At 38.1% G+C, this 23,285-nt stretch overlaps 1 protein-coding gene across 1 annotated transcript in view; it reads right to left on the reverse strand.

Moving 5' to 3' along the window:
- FSAF1 (40S small subunit processome assembly factor 1) overlaps window positions 1-23,285 on the reverse strand; it is a 58,003-nt gene that overhangs the window by 3,743 nt on the left and 30,975 nt on the right. Inside the window, exon 3 of the mRNA XM_077168334.1 lies at window positions 462-518. Coding sequence (XP_077024449.1) covers window positions 462-518 — 57 coding nt within the window. The remainder of the gene's footprint in view (window positions 1-461; window positions 519-23,285) is intronic.

Consider the following 23,285-nt stretch of genomic DNA (forward strand, 5'->3'; position numbering starts at 1 on the left):
CTATGCTGGAGACTCGGGTTCATTTCCTGGTGCCTGCCCATGTGGAAAAAAAACCAAAAAAAAAGGACCTCTCCAAACATACACCACACACTTAGAAACCAATTATCGTAGCAGCTTCAAACACAGATTCAGTTTTTCCTTAAAAAGATACTGTAGAAAAAGCCACCAATATACACTTTTACCAACTGAGTTACTACCTCCTGATCTTTTTCTTCTTATGCATTTGTTAAAACCTAGTTACAATCTCAGAATACGCATATCCTGCTTTTTTGACTTACCACCGTACCACTGGCATTGTGGTCACATCATCTTCAAAACCACTGTTTTAAAATGATTGCATAATAGCCAATGAAGTGAATGTGTATAACTTTAGCATTTCTCCAGCTGGTGAACATTTTAACAGATTAGATTTTTTTTTTGTATTATAAATAATGCTACGTACTCGATTTCAAAATGCATACCTTTTCGAAGTTAAATTCTTGTATATTCACATCTTTCTCAAGGACACTAGTTTTGGTCTGAAAAGCAAAAAAAAAAAAGAAAGCTTTCTAAGACCACTTGTTACTATATTCCTAAAGTATTTATCACCAACAGACTAGAAATTTTTCAAAACCTTGAAACTTGCCTTGATGCCTAAATACCTCATAAAATAATATAAGCATACTGTGCAAAAACCTAATTAACACCCAACAAATGACAAATGGAGAATATGTATATTTTTTAAGGTTTCAAAGCTTAAGAAAGGACAGATGAGAAAATAAGACAAAAGAAGAGCAGACAGACGTCAATGTCTCTGTCTCATGGGCCACAAAGAAAATTCTCTGTTGGGTTTAGAAAAGGATGACTGTTTGAGCAGGGATTTTAGAGGATAAATAATGTTGTATTTTCTGTCTTTTTTTCCCCTTCATTATTCTTTTGGAATACTGGTTAACAAAACTCTAGTGAGTTGCAAGTTTCTTCCAGGAACACCAGATTTCTAGAATAATGGAGATTTGGTTTATAATTTCTAATGGAAAATAATAATGCTGCAACTGCCTTCAAAATAATGTGACTTTATCTATCAACATACTCTCTGGCTGTGGTTACCAAGCCAGACTTGACAAGAAGCCTGAGATCTTAAGAGAATGCTATTGTCAAAGATACGTCATGCCTGGCCAACATTAAGGTGTAATGATTTAACCACAGTCCCCAAATTTGCACCAACAGGAAGTAGTCTGCAAAGACTGTGCCATCTGCAGAAAAGGCATCCTCTCCCTTGGAGGACAATGAGGAAGGGAGATGACCAGCCCCTGGAAGCTTCATTCCTATACAGCAGGGGTGATCTGTGCTGTGAATCAGAGATCCTGCAGCACTACTGCACTATACAATGCCCAAGGGCGATCTGTTTTTTTGTACTCCAGGTGTCTTCTAGTTTCTCCTCCAAGCAGGTGTACTTATGCTTATCTACCATTGTATTTTTGGTATGTGGGTTAGTTAAGCAGTGGATGTCTTCATGTATGATGACTTCTGTCTCCCTATGAAATGACTAGTTCTATAAAAATGATCCCTGTACTTACCTCATAGGGGAGTTATGATTAAATACCATAAAGTATGTCAAGCACAGGGTCCAGTGAACAGGAAGATTTAGATGATGCTATTATTAGATAATGTATGGACTATGCAATCAGCAGCATATCAGTAATACTTGGCACCATTTCACTCTTGCTGTCACACTCAGAATGAGTAACTCTTTCCATGAACTGAGGCACTGAAGATTTCAGAGGACAATACTAGTAAAGGATGATTTGCTACGGTCTAAGCATATGGCCCAGCACAAAACTGGGCCATCTTACTTTATTGAGACTCTCTGCTTTTATTATACTTACAATTTCATGGACACACATGGAGGATGCTGTTTGGGGGCTCTTTCCTTTTAAACCATCTTAGAATCTTATTTCCTAATCCATTATTGGAAAAAAATCCTACATTTATTTTGAAGTTAGGACCTTTTCCATGGGCATGCACATCTAGACTATGTTGTAAGCTAAACAGCAATAATACTACTTTCCAAAAATGGATTAAATCCTGATGATTTCAGGAACTTACTCAAACCCTCCAACAGAAACTGTGCATACAAAATAAACCATAATACAGTTCATAGATCTCCCAAATGCCATGGATATTTACCTCCTTTTCTGGCTCCTAAATAATTCCTCTTTCTTTTCTTCCCTCCTATCCATCTAATAAAGTAAGGGCTAAACACTTTCTTTTTGTAACTGAGATATAATATATATTCACATACCATATAATTTTCCAAAGTATACAGTCAGTGGCTCACAGTATCATGATATAGCTATGCATTAGTCATCATAATCAATTTCTGAACATTCTCATTACTCCAAAAACAAAAAAAGTTAAAAAATACTCAAAACATCCCATCCTCCCATTGTTTACTTATTTTTTGTTTTCTTTTTATTACTTTTCTGTCCATACACTGGACTAAGAGTGTCAGTCATAAGGTTTTCGCAATCACCTGGACACACCTGTGCTGGTTTGAAAGGACGTATGTCCCCTAAAAAGCCATGTTCTAATCAAAATCCCATTTCCTAAAGGTAGAATAATCCCTATTCAATACTGTATGTTTGAAACTGTGATCAGATCATCTCCCTGGAGATGTGATTTAATCAAGAGTGATTGTTAAACTGGATTAGGTGAAGGTGTATCTCTACCCATTTGGGTGGTTCTTGATTAGTTTCTGAAATCCTATGAAAGAGGAAACATTTTGGAGAATGAGAGAGATTCTGAGAGAGCAGAACAATGCAGCCATGAGAGGTAGAGTCCACCAGCCAGCAACCTTTGGAGATGAAGAAGGAAAATGCCTCCCAGGGAGCTTCATGAAACAGGAAGCCAGGAGAGGAAGCTAGCAGATGACGCCATGTTCACCATATGCCCTTCCAGATGAGAGAGAAACTTTTACTGTGTTTGCCATGTGCCCTTCCACTTGAGAGAGAAACTCTGAACTTCAATGGCCTTCTTTTTTATTAATTATTTTTTGATTTTTAAAAAAATAATACAACAAACTCAAACATTCTTAACAGATGATCATTCCACTCTACATATACAATCACTAATTCACAATATCATCACATAGTTGTATATTCATCATCATGATCATTTTTAAGAACATTTGCCTCAATTCAGAAAAATAAATAAAAAGACAACAGAAAAAAATTCATACATACCATACCCCTTACCCCTCCCTTTCACTGATCACTAGCATTTCAGTCTACTAAATTTATTTAAAAATTTGTTCTCCCTATTATTTATTTTTATGCTGTATGTTTTACTCATCTGTTGATAAGGTAAATAAAAGGAGCATCAGACACAAGGTTTTCACAATCACAAAGTCACACTGTGAAGGCTGTATCATTACACAATCATCTTCAACAAACATGGCTACAGGAACACAGCTCTACATTTTCAGGCAGTTCCCTCCAGCCTTTCCATTACATCTTTTTTTTTAAATAATTAAAAAAATTTTTTTTAAATACCAAAAACAACCACCAAATAAATGCAAACATTCCTATTGTGATCATTCTGTTCTACATATATAATCAGTAATTCACAGTATCATCACATAGTTGCATATTCATCACCATGATAATTTCTTGGAACATTTGCATCTATTCAGAAAAAGAAATAAAATGAAAACAGAAAAAAAAAATTATACATACCATACCCCTTACCCCTCCTCATTACACCTCAACTAATAAGGTGATATCTATTTAATGTGTAAGAATAACCTTCAGGATAACCTCTGGAATCTGTTTGGAATCTCTCAGCCATTGACACGTTCTCTCATTTCGCTCTTCCCCCATTTGTTAGAGGAAGGTTTTCTCAATCCCTTGATGCTCAGCCCCAGCTCATTCTAGGATTTCTGTCCCACGTTGCCAGAAAGGTCCACACCCCTGGGAAACATGTCCCACATAGACAGGGGGAGGGCGGTGAGTTTGCTTATTGTGTTGGCTGGAGAGAGAGGTCGCATCTGAACAACAAAAGAGGTTCTCTTGTGGGTGACTCTTAGGCCTAATTTTAAGTAGGCTTGACCTATCTGTTGTGGGGTCAAGCTTCACATGAGGAAACCCCAAGACTGGGGACTCAGCCTATTGCTTTGGTTGTCCCCACTACTTGTAAGAAAATCAAGAATTCTTCACTTGGGGAACCTGAATTCTTCCCCTTTTTCACCATTCCCTGAAGGGGACTTTGTAAATACTTTTTTTTTTTATTAATTGAAAAAAAATTAACAAAACATTTAGAAATCATTCCATTCTACATGTAGAATCAGTAATTCTTAATATCATCACATAGCTGCATATTCATCATTTCTTAGTACTTTGCATCGATTTAGAAAAAGAAATAAAAAGACAACAGAATAAGAATTAAAACGATAATAGAGAGAGAGAAAAAAACCTATACCTCACATGCAGCTTCATTCAATGTTTTAACATAATTGCATTACAATTAGGTAGTATTGTGCTGTCCATTTCTGAGTTTTTATATCCAGTCCTGTTGCACAGTCTGTATCCCTTCAGCTCCAATTACCCCTTCTCTCTCTCTCTCTTTTTTTTTTTAATTAACGGAAAAAAGAAATTAACCCAACATTTAGAATTCATACCATTCTACCTATGCAATCAGTAATTCTTAACATCATCACATAGATGCATGATCATCGTTTCTTAATACATTTGCATCGGTTTAGAAGAACTAGCAACACAACCGAAAAAGATATAGAATGTTAATATAGAGAAAAAAATAAAAGTAATAATAGTCTAAACAAAACAAAAAAAAAACAAAACAAAAACCTATAGCTCAGATGCAGTTTCATTCAGTGTTTTAACATGATTACTTTACAATTAGGTATTATTGTGCTGTCCATTTTTGAGTTTTTGTATCTAGTTCTGTTGCACAGTCTGTATCCCTTCAGCTCCAATTGCCCATTATCTTACCCTGTTTCTACCTCCTGCTGGACTCTGTTACCAATGACATATTCCAAATTTATTCACAAATGTCCGTTCACATCAGTGGAACCATACAGTATTTGTCCTTTAGTTTTTGGCTAGACTCACTCAGCATAATGTTCTCTAGGTCCATCCATGTTATTACATGCTTCATAAGTTTATCCTGTCTTAAAGCTGCATAGTATTCCATCGTATGTATATACCACAGTTTGTTTAGCCACTCTTCTGTTGATGGAGATTTTGGCTGTTTCCATCTCTTTGCAATTGTAAATAACGCTGCTATAAACACTGGTGTGCAAATGTCCGTTTGTGTCTTTGCCCTTAAGTCCTTTGAGTAGATTCCCAGCAATACCATTGCTGGGTCGTATGGCAATTCTATATTCAGCTTTTTGAGGAACCGCCAAACTGCCTTCCACAGTGGTTGCACCATTTGACATTCCCACCAACAGTGGATAAGTGTGCCTCTTTCTCCGCATCCTCTCCAGCACTTGTCATTTTCTGTTTTGTTGATAATGGCCATTCTGGTGGGTGTGAGATGATATCTCATTGTGGTTTTGATTTGCATTTCTCTAATGGCCAGGGACATTGAGCATCTCTTCATGTGCCTTTTGGCCATCCGTATTTCCTCTTCTGAGAGGTGTCTGTTCAAGTCTTTTTCCCATTTTGTAATTGGGTTGGCTGTCTTTTTGTTGTTGAGTTGAGCAATCTCTTTATAAATTCTGGATACTGGACCTTTATCTGATATGTCATTTCCAAATATTGTCTCCCATTGTGTAGGCTGTCTTTCTACTTTCTTGATGAAGTTCTTTGATGCACAAAAGTGTTTAATTTTGAGGAGCTCCCATTTATTTATTTCCTTCTTCAGTGTTCTTGCTTTAGGTTTAAGGTCCATAAAATCGCCTCCAGTTGTAAGATTCATAAGATATCTCCCAACATTTTCCTCTGTTTTATGGTCTTAGATCTAATGTTTAGATCTTTGATCCATTTTGAGTTAAATTTTGTATAGGGTGTGAGACATGGGTCTTCTTTCATTCTTTTGCATATGGATATTCAGTTCTCTAGGCACCATTTATTGAAGAGACTGTTCTGTCCCAGGTGAGTTGGCTTGACTGCCTTATCAAAGATCAAATGTCCATAGATGAGAGGGTCTATATCTGAGCACTCTATTCGATTCCATTGGTCGATATATCTATCTTTATGCCAATACCATGCTGTTTTGACCACTGTGGCTTCATAATATGCCTTAAAGTCAGGCAGCATGAGACCTCCAGCTTCGTTTTTTTTCCTCAAGATGTTTTTAGCAATTCGGGGCACCCTGCTCTTCCAGATAAATTTGCTTATTGGTTTTTCTATTTCTGAAAAATAAGTTGTTGGGATTTTGATTGGTATTGCATTGAATCTGTAAATCAATTTAGGTAGGATTGACATCTTAACTATATTTAGTCTTCCAATCCATGAACACAGTATGCCCTTCCATCTATTTAGGTCTTCTGTGATTTCTTTTAACAGTTTCTTGTAGTTTTCTTTGTATAGATCTTTTGTCTCTTTAGTTAAATTTATTCCTAGGTATTTTATTCTTTTAGTTGCAATTGTAAATGGGATTCGTTTCTTGATTTCCGCCTCAGCTTGTTCATTACTAGTGTATAGAAATGCTACAGATTTTTGAATGTTGATCTTGTAACCTGCTACTTTGCTGTACTCATTTATTAGCTCTAGTAGTTTGTTGTGGATTTTTCCAGGTTTTCGACGTCTAGTATCATATCGTCTGCAAACAGTGATAGTTTTACTTCTTCCTTTCCAATTTTGATGCCTTGTATTTCTTTTTCTTGTCTAATTGCTCTGGCTAGAACCTCCAACATAATGTTGAATAATAGTGGTGATAGTGGACGTCCTTGTCTTGTTCCTGATCTTAGGGGGAAAGTTTTCAATTTTTCCCCATTGAGGATGATATTAGCTGTGGGTTTTTCATATATTCCCTCTATCATTTTAAGGAAGTTCCCTTGTATTCCTATCTTTTGAAGTGTTTTCAACAGGAAAGGATGTTGAATCTTGTCAAATGCCTTCTCTGCATCAACTGAGATGATCATGTGATTTTTCTGGTTTGATTTGTTGATATGGTGTATTACATTAACTGATTTTCTTATGTTGAACCATCCTTGCATACCTGGGATGAATCCTACTTGGTCATGAGGTATAATTCTTTTAATGTGTTGTTGGATACGATTTGCTAGAATTTTATTGAGGATTTTTGCATCTATATTCATTAGAGAGATTGGTCTGTAGTTTTCTTTTTTTGTAATATCTTTGCCTGGTTTTGGTATGAGGGTGATGTTGGCTTCATAGAATGAATTAGGTAGTTTTCCCTCCCCTTCGATTTTTTTGAAGAGTTTGAGGAGAGTTGGTACTAATTCTTTCTGGAATGTTTGGTAGAATTCACATGTGAAGCCATCTGGTCCTGGACTTTTCTTTTTAGGAAGCTTTTGAATGACTAATTCAATTTCTTTACTTGTGATTGGTTTGTTGAGGTCATCTATTTCTTCTTGAGTCAAAGTTGGTTGTTCATGCCTTTCCAGGAACCCGTCCATTTCATCTAAATTGTTGCATTTATTAGCGTAAAGTTGTTCATAGTATCCTGTTATTACCTCCTTTATTTCTGTGAGGTCAGTAGTTATGTCTCCTCTTTCATTTCTGATCTTATTTATTTGCATCCTCTCTCTTCTTCTTTTTGTCAATCTTGATAAGGGCCCATCAATCTTATTGATTTTCTCATAGAACCAACTTCTGGTCTTATTGATTTTCTCTATTGTTTTCATGTTTTCAATTTCATTTATTTCTGCTCTGATCTTTGTTATTTCTTTCCTTTTGCTTGCTTTGGGATTAGTTTGCTGTTCTTTCTCCAGTTTTTCCAAGTGAACAGTTAATTCCTGCATTTTTGCCTTTTCTTCTTTTCTGATATAGGCATTTAGGGCAATAAATTTCCCTCTTAGCACTGCCTTTGCTGCATCCCATAAGTTTTGATATGTTGTGTTTTCATTTTCATTCGCCTCGAGGTATTTACTAATTTCTCTTGCAATCTCTTCTTTGACCCACTCGTTGTTTAAGAGTGTGTTGTTGAGCCTCCACGTATTTGTGAATTTTCTGGCACTCCGCCTATTGTTGATTTCCAACTTCATTCCTTTATGATCCGAGAAAGTGTTGTGTAAGATTTCAATCTTTTTAAATTTGTTAAGACTTGCTTTGTGACCCAGCATATGGTCTCTCTTTGAGAATGATCCATGAGCACTTGAGAAAAAGGTGTATCCTGCTGTTGTGGGATGTAATGTCCTATAAATGTCTGTTAAGTCTAGCTCATTTATAGTAATATTCAGATTCTCTATTTCTTTATTGATCCTCTGTCTAGATGTTCTGTCCATTGATGAGAGTGGGGTATTGAAGTCTCCAACTATTATGGTATTTGTGTCTATTTCCCTTTTCAGTGTTTGCAGTGTATTCCTCATGTATTTTGGGGCATTCTGGTTCGGTGCATAAATATTTATGATTGTTATGTCTTCTTGTTTAATTGTTCCTTTTATTAGTAGATAGTGTCCTTCTTTGTCTCTTTTAACTGTTTTACATTTGAAGTCTAACTTGTTGGATATTACTATAGCCACTCCTGCTATTTTCTGGTTGTTATTTGCATGAAATATCTTTTCCCAACCTTTCACTTTCAACCTATGTTTATCTTTGGGTCTAAGATGTGTTTCCTGTAGACAGCATATAGAAGGATCCTGTTTTTAAATCCATTCTGCCAGTCTATGTCTTTTGATTGGGGAATTCAGTCCATTAACATTTAGTGTTATTACTGTTTGGATAATATTTTCCTCTACCATTTTGCCTTTTGTATTATATATATCATATCTGACTTTCCTTCTTTCTACACTCTTCTCCATACCTCTCTCTTCTGTCTTTTTGTTTCTGACTCTAGTGCTCCCTTTAGTATTTCTTGCAGAGTTGGTCTCTTGGTCACAAATTCTCTCAGTGACGTTTTGTCTGAGAATGTTTTAATTTCTCCCTCATTTTTGAAGGATAATTTTGCTGGATATAGGAGTCTTGGTTGGCAGTTTTTCTCTTTTAGTAATTTAAATATATCTTCCCACTGTCTTCTAGCCTCCATGGTTTCTGCTGAGAAATCTACACATAGTCTTATTGGGTTTCCCTTGTATGTGATGGATTGTTTTTCTCTTGCTGCTTTCAAGATCCTCTCTTTCTCTTTGACCTCTGACATTCTAACTAGTAAGTGTCTTGGAGAACGCCTATTTGGGTCTAATCTCTTTGGGGTGCGCTGCACTTCTTGGATCTGTAATTTTAGGTCTTTCATAAGAGTTGGGAAATTTTCAGTGATAATTTCTTCCATTAGTTTTTCTCCTCCTTTTCCCTTCTCTTCTCCTTCTGGGACACCCACAACACGTATATTTGTGTGGTTCATATTGTCCTTGAGTTCCCTGATACCCTGTTCAAATTTTTCCATTCTTTTCCCGATAGTTTCTGTTTCTTTTTGGAATTCAGATGTTCCATCCTCCAAATCACTGATTCTATCTTCTGTCTCTTTGAATCTATGATTGTAGGTATGCATTGTTTTTTCCATCTTTTCTACTTTGTCCTTCAGTTCCATAAGTTCTGTGATTTGTTTTTTCAGTTTTTCTATTTCTTCTTTATGTTCAGCCCATGTCTTCTTCATGTCCTCCCTCAATTTATCGATTTCATTTTTGAAGAGGTTTTCCATTTCTGTTCGTATATTCAGCATTAGTTATCTCAGTTCCTGTGTCTCATTTGAACTATTGGTTTGTTCCTTTGACTGGGCCATATTTTCAATTTTTTGAGCGTGATCCGTTATCTTCTGCTGGCGTCTGCGCATTTAGACAGATTTCCCTGGGTGTTGGATCCAAAAGTTTGGAAGATTTTTCTGTGAAATCTCTGGGTTCTGTTTTTCTTATCCTGCCCAGTAGGTGGCGCTCGTGGCACACGTTTGTCTGCGGGTCCCACCAGTAAAAGGTGCTGTGGGTCCTTTAACTTTGGAAAACTCTCGCCGTCCGGGAGGTTCGCTAGCCGATGCGGCTTGTAAGAGTGCCAGCCGGCCTGGGGTCCAAACGCGGGGAGGGTCGCTGGCCGCCGCAGCCCCGGAAAGCGCCCGTCTGAATTTCCTAGTCGGCCCGGGGCGCCAAGCGTGGCGGGAGGGCGCCAGCCACAGCGGCCCGCCTGGGAGAGTGCACCGTTCCCGGGGAGTCACGGGTTTGGAAGGGGACCCCCGTCACCGTTCTCCGCGGCCTGGAGATTTCCGATCCAATTCTCTCAGTTGGTCCGGGGGGCTGTGCGTGGTGTGGGTGCCAGCCGCTGCGGTTTGAGGGGACCGCCTGTCCAATTCTCCTAGTCGGCCCGGGAAGGGGGAAGGGAGTGACTCCCGCCGCTTGCCGCCCCGCCCGGTGAAGCCCGCGCCCCTCGGCGATCTCACCAGAGTGTGTTCTCTCAGCCAGCCAGCCGTTCCAGGATGGGGTACGCTGTCTTTTTTATCTCTGTTGTGGCTTTGGGAGCTGTTCTGTATCGTTTCTACTCCCCTAGTAGCTGTTCTGGAGGAGAAACTAAGATCCGTGCGTCTTACTAAGCCGCCATCTTCTCCGGAAGTATGTAAATACTTTTTTACTCACTGTTCAAATCACTCTGGGATTTATCGGGGCATTACTCTGGACAAACCTACAAAATCTTATGCCCTACTCAAGGTTCCATGCACTTATGGTGTTCAATTAAGCTGTCCATATAAGTTATACTCAAAACTGCACTAGTCAAAATATAAATTTTTTACCAAATAAACATTTTTTGCTTTAGTCTCACACATAAGTTAAAATTTTAAAATATTAATTACCATCTATTTGCAACATCCTGCAGTAATGACATTCCTTTGTTCTTCTTCATGCAAAAACATTTTTAAATTTGTACATTTAGTCACTATCATTATACACTCTAGGCATTCCTAGATTATATCATCTCAGTCTTTATTGTCTATCTTTCTTTCTGTTCATCGGCCTTTGTAGGTATCTTTATCTGGATGCCTTAGATTGGACATTTCTATAGACTTGTTTTAATTGGGACATTTTCTCGGCCTTAGAATTGTAAACTAGCAACTTATTAAATTCCACTTTTTAAAAGCCATTCTATTTCTGGTATATTGCATTCCAGCAGCTAGCAAACTAGAACACACACCTTAAAAGCTCTATAGTTTAATCAAGACTACATGATTACATTGCGACAGTTTCAGGTATTTCCTTCTACCTACTTCAATATAACAAAAACTGAAAAGGGGTATCTATATACTGCATAAGAATAATGTTCTAGTTTGCTAGCTGCCAGAATGCAATATACCAGAAATGGAATGGCTTTTAAAAAGTGGAATTTATAAGTTGCTAGTTTATAGTTCTAAGGCCAAGAAAATGTCCCAATTAGAACAAATCTAAATACATGGACAATCTAAGGCATCTAAGGGAAGATACCTTGGTTCAAGAAGGCCAATGAAGTTCAGGGTTTCTCTCTCAAGTGGAAGGGCACATGGTGAGCACAGTCAAGAGTTTTTCTCTCATCTATAACGGCACATGGTGAACACGGTCAGGGTTCCTCTCTCATCTGGAAGGGCATATGGCGAACAGGGCATCATCTGCTACTTCTTCTCCTGGTTTCCTGTTTCATGAAGCGCCCCAGGAGGTATTTTCCTTCTTCATCTCCAAAGGTCGCTGGCTGGTGGACTCTGCTTCTTGCAGCTATGTCATTCTCTGCTATCTCAGAAATCTCTCTCATTCTCCAAAATGTTTCCCCTTTTACAGGACTTCAGAAACTAATCAAGACCCACCCAAATGGGTGGAGACACGCCTCCAGCTAATCCAGTTTAACAACTATCTTGATTAAATCACATCTCCAGGGAGATGATTTAATTAAAGTTCCAAACATTCAATATTGAATAGAGATTAGAAGAAATGGCTGCCTTTACAAAATAGGATTAGGATTAAAATATGGCTTTTCTAGGGTACATACATCATTTCAAATCAGCACATTCCACCCTCTGGACACTAAAAAAGACATGTTTTTCCCATATACAAAATATATTCATTCTATAACAATATCAGAGAAATTAAACCATTTCAGTAACATTATAAATAGAAGGTTAAAACAAGTACAAAATCTCAAAGTTAGTTACAAGCATGGTCTGTTCTAAGGCAAATTCTCCTTGTCTCTGGACCTTTGAAAACTCATAACAAGTTATCTGCTGCCAACATACAAAGGAGCAACAGTCATGGACACATATATGCATTTCCATAGGGAGGAAGGAACACAGTGGTCACTGGACCTATACAGTTTTGAAAACCTGCAAGTTTTGAAATCACTAGATTTCAAAGTCTGAAAGTCATTCATCTTTGGGGCTTTAGAAAGCAGCAGTCCCACCCTTTCCAAAGCATTAAGCAGTGGCTTGCCTGTCTCTGAATACAACCTTGGGGGACACTGGGGAGACCACCTTTTTCTCAGCTCCACCTTCTCCAAGCATGGGGGCTGCACCCAGGCTCTCTGCCATCTCCAGGGCACATGCTCAACCCCTCCATGTGGTGGCAGCCAGGCTTTCTCCAAACCCCAAGGAATGTGCTTCACCTTCTCCAAGGCCTGAGGGGCATGACTCTTTCACTGCAACCAGGTGGAAGGCCCATCCTCTGCCTTTGGGCAAACTCACCCTCTCCATGGGTTTTGCCTCTGACGTTATTTTTCCTCCAATGTGTCCGTTCTCTGAACCCCCGAGTCCAGACTGGCAGCGGATCTGTTTATACAGGTCCCACAGCACTCTCATTGGCTTTCTATGCAGTAGCCTTGGATTGTGCCCATCAGACATAAGGAGTTTCCACAAATCCTTTCTGGATAACTCCATGTCTGATCCTGGCTTTCTCTGAAATGGTTGACTGGTTTCACATTTGGCCAAGACCTCATGTGGGATACTATTCTCTGGGGTCGCTCTTCCTGGAAGTCCAGAATTTTCCAGAATATCAATTTCTAGTTTCTTTGTACCCAAGAGTTCAGTTCTCAGCTTATCTTTTTCTTGTTGCATTTCACCATAAGCTGCGAGGAGAAACGAGGCTTCACTTTCGACATTTAATTTGGAGATCCCTTCTGATAAATATCCAAGCTCATGGCTTTTAAACTCTGCCTTCCAGCCAAAGCCACTAGTCAACTTTGCCAGATTAACTGCAATTTTAAAACAAGGTTTGCTTTCGTTCCAGTCTACAATAACACGTGCCTCATCTCTGTCTAAAGCCTGGTCAGAGGTATTTTTAGAGTCCACATTTCTATCAACAGTCTCTTCAAAGCATTCTAGGTCTTCTCTATCAAGCTCCTCACAACTCCTCCAAAATCTTCCCCTTATCCTTTTAAAAAGCCATTCCAGCATGTTTGATATGCAGCAGCACCCCACTCCTGGTACCAAAATCTGTTCTACTTTGCTAGCTGCCAGAATTCAATACACCAGAAACAGAATGGCTTTTAAAAGGGAAATTTAATAAGTCGCTAGCTTACAGTTCTAAGGCCAAGAAAATGTCCCGAGTCTATAGAAATAGCCAATCTAAGGCATCCAAGGAAAGATACGTTGGTTCAAGAAGGCCAATGAAGTTCAGAGTTTCTCTCTCAAGTGGAATGCACATGGCGAGCACAGTCCTTTCAAACTAGCACAAATAACCTCCAAAATGAACTCTCAACTCCATTTGAAATCTCTCAGCCACTGAAACTTTATTTTCATTACTCTTCCCCCTTTTGGTCAGGAAGGGTTTCTCATTCCCATAATGCCAGGGCCAGGATCATCCCCGGGAAATAATGTCCCATTTTGACAGGGAGACTTATACACCTGGGAGTCATTTCCCATGTAGGGGAAGGGCAGTGAGCTCACCTGCCTAGTTGGTTTAGAGAGAGATGTCAAATCTGGGCAACAAAAGAGGTTCTCTAGGGATGACTCTTAGCCATAATCATAGGTTTAGCTTCTCCTCTGCAGGAATAAGTTTCATTAGGACAAACCCCAAGATTGAGGGCCTGACTCATCAAATTGGCAGTCCCCAGTGCTTGCAAACATATCAGGTCTTTCCCAGGTGGGGAAGTTTAATATTTCCACCTTTTTCCCCAGTCCCTCAGGGGACTTTGCAAATACTTTTTAAACTTCTGCTCAGATTACTCTGGGATATTTTGGGGTATCACACCAATCTGTACAAACCAACAAGATTTCACTCCCTATTAAAGGTTCCATGTAATTATGATGCTTGAATAAGGTGACCATACAAGTTAAATTATATAGTGTGATGCCAAAAATATAAATTTTGTATCAAATAAACATCTCTTCCTTTGGTTTCATATAGAAGTTGAAGTTTCAAAATACAGTCATTGTCACCTTTTATTCTTTAGTCTGATTTACCTTAGTCCTAACCAGATCAGTTTCATTCATATCTCTAACTAAAATCTGACCACTTTTTCAGTGTTTATAACAGTTGCTGTATGGGGTAATGCTGACCTTCATAGCTGCAGAACTCTAACTCTGGGTCTCAGGTATCACACAAATAACCAAAGACCACATTATACACATTATACACAAAGAGCTCAGCATTTCAGAATTTAGAAATAGAGTAGATGTGGCTGCTGTAAGAACTTACAATCTAGGAACCTTTACTATAGGCCTTCACCTGATAACTTAAGCTCTTGAATTTAATTCTTAGAGTTTTCACATTATAGTTAATCCATACGAATGAAGTACGATAATATTTGTCTTTTTGTTTCTGACATTTTATTCAACATACTGTCCTTAAGGTTCATTCACCTAGGTGCATGCCTCACAACTTCATTCCTTCTTGTAGCCGCTCAATAGTCTAATCTTCTTCCATTCCTCAACTGACATACTTTTAGGCCACCTCCATCCATTGCAAATCACGAACAGTGCCGCAATAAGCATCAGTGTGCAAATATCCATTCCTGTTTCCGCTCTCAGTTCCTCCAGTTATACACCTAACTACGGGCTTGCAGGATCATATGGCAACCCCACCCTCAGCTTCCTGTGGAGCCACCACACTGCCCTCAAGAGGGACAGCAGGACTTCCTGGAAGATGGTGGCTTAGTAAGACGCGCGGATCTTAGTTTCTTCTCCAGGACACCTACTAGGGGAGTAGAAACGATACAGAAAGCGCCCAAAGCCACAACAGAGATAAAAAAAGACAGCGTACCCCATCCTGGAACGGCTGGCTGGCTGAGAGAAGCAGCTCGGGTGAGATCGCCGAGGCGCGCGGGCCTTACCGGGCAGGGTGGCAAGCGGCCGGAGTTACTCCCATCCCCCTTCCCGGGCCGGCTGGGAGAATTGGAGAGGCGGTCCCCTGAAACCAAGGCGGCTGGCGCCCACACCACGCGCAGCCCCCCGGACCAACTGAGAGAATTGGATCGGAAACCCCCAGGCGGCGGAGAACGGTGACGGGTGGGGGAGGCCTCTTCCAAACCCGTGACTCCCGGGGAACGTGCACTTTCTCAGGCGGGCCGCTGCCGCTGGCGCCCTCCCGCCACGCTTGTTGCCCAGGGCCAACTAGGAAATTCGGACGGGCTCTTTCCCTGGCTGCAGCGACCAGCAACCCTCCCTGCGTTCGGACCGCGGGCCGGCTCAAGCCGCTTTGGCTAGCGAACCCCCAGGACGGAGAGAGTTTTCCAAAGTTTAAGGTCCCACAGCACCTTTTACTGGTGGGACCCGCAGACAAACGTGTGCCACGAGTGCCACCTACTGGGCAGGATAAGAAAAACAGAACCCAGAGATTTCACAGAAAAATCTTCCAAACTTTTGGATCCAATACCCAGGGAAATCTGTCTAAATGCGCAGACGCCAACAGAAGATAACGGATCACGCTCAAATAATTGAAAATATGGCCCAGTCAAAGGAACAAATCAATAGTTCAAATGAGATACAGGAGCTGAGACAACTAATGCTGAATATACGAACAGAAATGGAAAACCTCTTCAAAAACGAAATCGATAAATTGAGGGAGGACATGAAGAAGACATGGGCTGAACATAAAGAAGAAATAGAAAAACTGAAAAAGCAAATCACAGAACTTATGGAAGTGAAGGACAAAGTAGAAAAGATAGAAAAAACAATGGATACCTACAATGATAGATTCAAAGAGACAGAAGATAGAATTAGTGATTTGGAGGATGGAACATCTGAATTCCAAAAAGAAACAGAAACTATCGGGAAAAGAATGGAAAAATTTGAACAGGGTATCAGGGAACTCAAGGACAATATGAACCGCACAAATATACGTGTTGTGGGTGTCCCAGAAGGAGAAGAGAAGGGAAAAGGAGGAGAAAAACTAATGGAAGAAATTATCACTGAAAATTTCCCAACTCTTATGAAAGACCTAAAATTACAGATCCAAGAAGTGCAGCGCACCCCAAAGAGATTAGACCCAAATAGGCGTTCTCCAAGACACTTACTAGTTAGAATGTCAGAGGTCAAAGAGAAAGAGAGGATCTTGAAAGCAGCAAGAGAAAAACAATCCATCACATACAAGGGAAACCCAATAAGACTATGTGTAGATTTCTCAGCAGAAACCATGGAGGCTAGAAGACAGTGGGATGATATATTTAAATTACTAAAAGAGAAAAACTGCCAACCAAGACTCCTATATCCAGCAAAATTATCCTTCAAAAATGAGGGAGAAATTAAAACATTCTCAGACAAAACGTCACTGAGAGAATTTGTGACCAAGAGACCAGCTCTGCAAGAAATACTAAAGGGAGCACTAGAGTCAGAAACAAAAAGACAGAAGAGAGAGGTATGGAGAAGAGTGTAGAAGGAAGGAAAGTCAGATATGATATATATAATACAAAAGGCAAAATGGCAGAGGAAAATATTATCCAAACAGTAATAACACTAAATGTTAATGGACTGAATTCCCCAATCAAAAGACATAGACTGGCAGAATGGATTAAAAAACAGGATCCTTCTATATGCTGTCTACAGGAAACACATCTTAGACCCAAAGATAAACATAGGTTGAAAGTGAAAGGTTGGGAAAAGATATTTCATGCAAATAACAACCAGAAAATAGCAGGAGTGGCTATACTAATATCCAACAAGTTAGACTTCAAATGTAAAACAGTTAAAAGAGACAAAGAAGGACACTATCTACTAATAAAAGGAACAATTAAACAAGAAGACATAACAATCATAAATATTTACGCACCGAACCAGAATGCCCCAAAATACGTGAGGAATACACTGCAAACACTGAAAAGGGAAATAGACACAAATACCATAATAGTTGGAGACTTCAATTCCCCACTCTCATCAATGGACAGAACATCTAGACAGAGGATCAATAAAGAAATAGAGAATCTGAATATTACTATAAATGAGCTAGACTTAACAGACATTTATAGGACATTACATCCCACAACAGCAGGATACACCTTTTTCTCAAGTGCTCATGGATCATTCTCAAAGATAGACCATATGCTGGGTCACAAAGCAAGTCTTAACAAATTTAAAAAGATTGAAATCATACACAACACTTTCTCGGATCATAAAGGAATGAAGTTGGAAATTAATAATAGGCAGAATGCCAGAAATTTCACAAAAACCTGGAGGCTCAACAACACACTCTTAAACAACAAGTGGGTCAAGGAAGAGATTGCAAGAGAAATTAGTAAATACCTCGAGGAGAATGAAAATGAAAACACAACATATCAAAACTTATGGGATGCAGCAAAGGCAGTGCTAAGAGGGAAATTTATTGCCCTAAATGCCTATATCAGAAAAGAAGAAAAGGCAAAAATTCAGGAATTAACTGTTCAATTGGAAAAACTGGAGAAAGAATAGCAAACTAATCCCAAAGCAAGCAAAAGGAAAGAAATAACAAAGATCAGAGCAGAAATAAATGAAATTGAATATATGAAAACAGTAGAGAAAATCAATAAGACCAGAAGTTGGTTCTATGAGAAAATCAATAAGATTGATGGGCCCTTATCAAGATTGACAAAAAGAAGAAGAGAGAGGATGCAAATAAATAAGATCAGAAATGGAAGAGGAGACATAACTACTGACCTCACAGAAATAAAGGAGGTAATAACAGGATACTATGAACAACTTTATGCTAATAAATACAACAATTTAGACAAAATGGACGGGTTCCTGGAAAGACATGAACAACCAACTTTGACTCAAGAAGACATAGATGACCTCAACAAACCAATCACAAGTAAAGAAATTGAATTAGTCATTCAAAAGCTTCCTAAAAAGAAAAGTCCAGGACCAGATGGCTTCACATGTGAATTCTACCAAACGTTCCAGAAAGAATTAGTACCAATTCTCTTCAAACTCTTCAAAAAAATCGAAGTGGAGGGAAAACTACCTAATTCATTCTATGAAGCCAACATCACCCTCATACCAAACCAGGCAAAGATATTACAAAAAAAGAAAACTACAGACCAATCTCTCTAATGAATACAGATGCAAAAATCCTCAATAAAATTCTAGCAAATCGTATCCAACAACACATTAAAAGAATTATACATCATGACCAAGTAGGATTCATCCCAGGTATGCAAGGATGGTTCAACATAAGAAAATCAATTAATGTAATACACCATATCAACAAATCAAACCAGAAAAATCACATGATCATCTCAATTGATGCAGAGAAGGCATTCGACAAGATTCAACATCCTTTCCTGTTGAAAACACTTCAAAAGATAGGAATACAAGGGAACTTCCTTAAAATGATAGAGGGAATATATGAAAAACCCACAGCTAATATCATCCTCAATGGGGAAAAATTGAAAACTTTCCCCCTAAGATCAGGAACAAGACAAGGATGTCCACTATCACCACTATTATTCAACATTGTGTTGGAGGTTCTAGCCAGAGCAATTAGGCAAGAAAAAGAAATACAAGGCATCAAAATTGGAAAGGAAGAAGTAAAACTATCACTGTTTGCAGACGATATGATACTAGACGTCGAAAACCCGGAAAAATCCACAACAAAACTACTAGAGCTAATAAATGAGTACAGCAAAGTAGCAGGTTACAAGATCAACATTCAAAAATCTGTAGCATTTCTATACACTAGTAATGAACAAGCTGAGGGGGAAATCAAGAAACGAATCCCATTTACAATTGCAACTAAAAGAATAAAATACCTAGGAATAAATTTAACTAAAGAGACAAAAAACCTATATAAAGAAAACTACAAAAAACTGTTAAAAGAAATCACAGAAGACCTAAATAGATGGAAGGGCATACCGTGTTCATGGATTGGAAGACTAAATATAGTTAAGATGTCAATCCTACCTAAATTGATTTACAGATTCAATGCAATACCAATCAAAATCCCAACAACTTATTTTTCAGAAATAGAAAAACCAATAAGCAAATTTATCTGGAAGAGCAGGGTGCCCCGAATTGCTAAAAACATCTTGAGGAAAAAAAACGAAGCTGGAGGTCTCGCGCTGCCTGACTTTAAGGCATATTATGAAGCCACAGTGGTCAAAACAGCATGGTATTGGCATAAAGATAGATATATCGACCAATGGAATCGAATAGAGTGCTCAGATATAGACCCTCTCATCTATGCACATTTGATCTTTGATAAGGCAGTCAAGCCAACTCACCTGGAACAGAGCAGTCTCTTCAATAAATGGTGCCTAGAGAACTGGATATCCATATGCAAAAGAATGAAAGAAGACCCATCTCTCACACCCTATACAAAAGTTAACTCAAAATGGATCAAAGATCTAAACATTAGGTCTAAGACCATAAAACAGTTAGAGGAAAATGTTGGGAGATATCTTATGGATCTTACAACTGGAGGCGGTTTTATGGACCTCAAACCTAAAGCAAGAGCCCTGAAGAAGGAAATAAATAAATGGGAACTCCTCAAAATTAAACACTTTTGTGCATCAAAGAACTTCATCAAGAAAGTAGAAAGACAGCCTTCACAATGGGAGACAATATTTGGAAATGATATATCAGATAAAGGTCTAGTATCCAGAATTTATAAAGAGATTGTTCATCTCAACAACAAAAAGACAGCCAACCCAATTACAAAATGGGAAAAAGACTTGAACAGACACCTCTCAGAAGAGGAAATACGGATGGCCAAGAGGCACATGAAGAGATGCTCAATGTCCCTGGCCATTAGAGAAATGCAAATCAAAACCACAATGAGATATCATCTCACACCCACCAGAATGGCCATTATCAACAAAACAGATAATGACAAGTGCTGGAGAGGATGCGGAGAAAGAGGCACACTTATCCACTGTTGGTGGGAATGTTAAAGGGTGCAACCACTGTGGAAGGCAGTTTGGCGGTTCCTCAAAAAGCTGAATATAGAATTGCCATACGACCCAGCAATACCATTGCTAGGTATCTACTCAAAGGACTTAAGGGCAAAGATACAAACAGACATTTGCACACCAATGTTTATAGCAGCATTATTTACAATTGCAAAGAGATGGAAACAGCCAAAATCTCCATCAACAGAAGAGTGGCTAAACAAACTGTGGTATATACATACGATGGAATATTATGCAGCTTTAAGACAAGATAAACTTATGAACCATGTAATAACATGGATGGACCTAGAGAATATTATGCTGAGTGAATCCAGCCAAAAACTAAAGGACAAATACTGTATGGTCCCACTGATGTGAACGGACATTCGAGAATAAACTTGAAATATATCATTGGTAACAGAGTTCAGCAGGAGTTAGAAACAGGGTAAGACAATGGGTAATTGAAGCTGAAGGGATACAGACTGTGCAACAGGACTAGATACAAAAACTCAAAAATGGACAGCACAATAATACCTAATTGTAAAGTAATCATGTTAAAACACTGAATGAAGCTGCATCTGAGCTATAGGTTTTTGTTTTGTTTTGTTTTGTTTTGTTTTGACTATTATTACTTTTATTTTTTTCTCTATATTAACATTCTATATCTTTTTCGGTTATGTTGCTAGTTCTTCTAAACCAATGCAAATGTACTAAGAAATGATGACCATGCATCTATGTGATGATGTTAAGAATTAATGATTGCATATGTAGAATGGTATGATCTCTAAATGTTGGATTAATTTCTTTTTTTCCGTTAATTAAAAAAAAAAAAAAGAGAAGGGATAATTGGAGCTGAAGGGATATAGACTGTACAACGGGACTGGATATAAAAACTCAGAAATGGACAGCACAATACTACCCAATTGTAATGCAATTATGTTAAAACACTGAATGAAGCTGCATGTGAGGTATAGGTTTTTTGTTTTTTTTGTTTTTTTTTCTTTCTATTATTGTTTTAATTCTTATTCTGTTGTCTTTTTATTTCTTTTTCTAAATCGATGCAAATGTACTAAGAAATGATGAATATGCAACTATGTGATGTTATTAAGAATTACTGATTGTACATGTAGATTGGAATGATTTCTAATTGTTTTGTTAATTCTGTTTTTAATAAAAAAAAAAAAAAAAAAAAAAAGAGGGACTGCACCACACTACTTCCCTACCAAAAGTGACTAGGTACATCTCTCTTTCTCTCTCCACATTTTCTCCAACACTTGTATCTCTCTGTTCTTTTTTTTTGTAGAAACAATTACCTTAATTCACATTTTCTAGACTCTTGTGGCTGTACAACAGCAAATTATTTGGAATTCTGTTCAAAGTCAAAGCTGCACCTAAAGATATTACTTAAAATGAAGTGCATATGAATTTGTGTTTTGTTTTGACAGACAATTTCCATTATATCATAAACCTAATCCGTGTATTTTGGTGAATAGCTAAGGTTTCTGCAGGTACTTCAGTTTGCAAACTGCTGAGAGGTTTACTGTGAACTGTTTCCAAATTTCCAGCTGAAGACAATGCTGATGAAGGTAAAAATAGTTGTCCTTCCTTAGATACAATGGCACCTAGCCAAAGTTGTAAAAAATGTCACAGTGTTTCACATACATATAAAATTCAGTAAATGATAATGTTAGAATTGGCAAAATAAAACATTCTGACTTGTCAAACTTCAAAATTGAAATCTATTATTCTTCTAAGAATCAAAACAGGTGAAACATTAAAAATTTATCAATTTTAATATATAGTTTTTCTAATGTACTTGCTACTTACAAAAAAATAAACTCATGCCATTGAAGGAAAAAATGTTTTTCTTTTCTTCATTTTCCTTACTTCATCAGCTGGTACAATCATTTCTGTCAGTTATAATATTAAGTGCTGGATTTTTAAATTAGGTGATGAGATAAAGACAAAATGCCAAGAGATATTTACCAGTCAAACATTACACAATACAATTAGTACACGATTTTTACTTCACAACAAAAAGTATGTGAATTTGAAAAACAGTTTCAATCACAAGGACCATAAAATATCACCAGGCTCACAAAACAAAGATTCCTACAGTGTACAGAATCATTTAAGAAATACACACACACACACACACACACACACACACACACAGTTTTTCCTAAGCTTGAAACAAATCATAATTAAAAAAAAAGCAATAAATGGAAATGTCCAAGAATTGTCGCAGATAAAAAAGTTTAAATAATAGTCTTTAACTTTAACAGAGGGAATGATGAAGTAACACTACCAAAAAGGTATTAAAACTTACATAATAATAGTAGACAAAGTGCAAAACTTTCACATTTTCTTAACCTCTGAACACTAGATTAAGAATAACTCATTAAATTTACCAACAAGATTATACAAACATCCACTTTTCAGAGAAGTTTGCCTTAAGGGCCTCCTCCACACTATACAATATTTGCAAACCTTAAAAAGAAAGGGGGAGGGGTTGCAATCAAGTCAGCGTTTTTTATTCAACAGTTAAAAAACACCACCCACTCTATGTTCATTTTTTTTTTTTTTTTAAAGACAGAGAGAAGGAAGGAAGGATAGAAGGAAGGAAGGAAGGAAGAAAGGGAAACATCTTTAAACATTTTCTTGTTTTATTGTATTCTGTTTCTCCGTTTTTGTTACATGGGCTGGGGCCGGGAATCGAACCGAGGTCCTCCGGCATAGCAGGCAAGCACTTTGCCCGCTGAGCCACCGCGGCCCGCCCCTCTATGTTCATTTTTAAACAGTTTTATTCACACATCATGCAATCCAACCTAAGTAAAAAACCAATGGTTCCAGGTATAATTACATAGCCATGACTTTACCACCACAATCTATATGAGGACATTTCCATTTCTCCCGCAAAGAATTCCATACCCT

Source organism: Tamandua tetradactyla, chromosome 7 (assembly GCF_023851605.1).
Source record: "Tamandua tetradactyla isolate mTamTet1 chromosome 7, mTamTet1.pri, whole genome shotgun sequence".
In the NCBI taxonomy this organism is placed as follows: domain Eukaryota; kingdom Metazoa; phylum Chordata; class Mammalia; order Pilosa; family Myrmecophagidae; genus Tamandua; species Tamandua tetradactyla.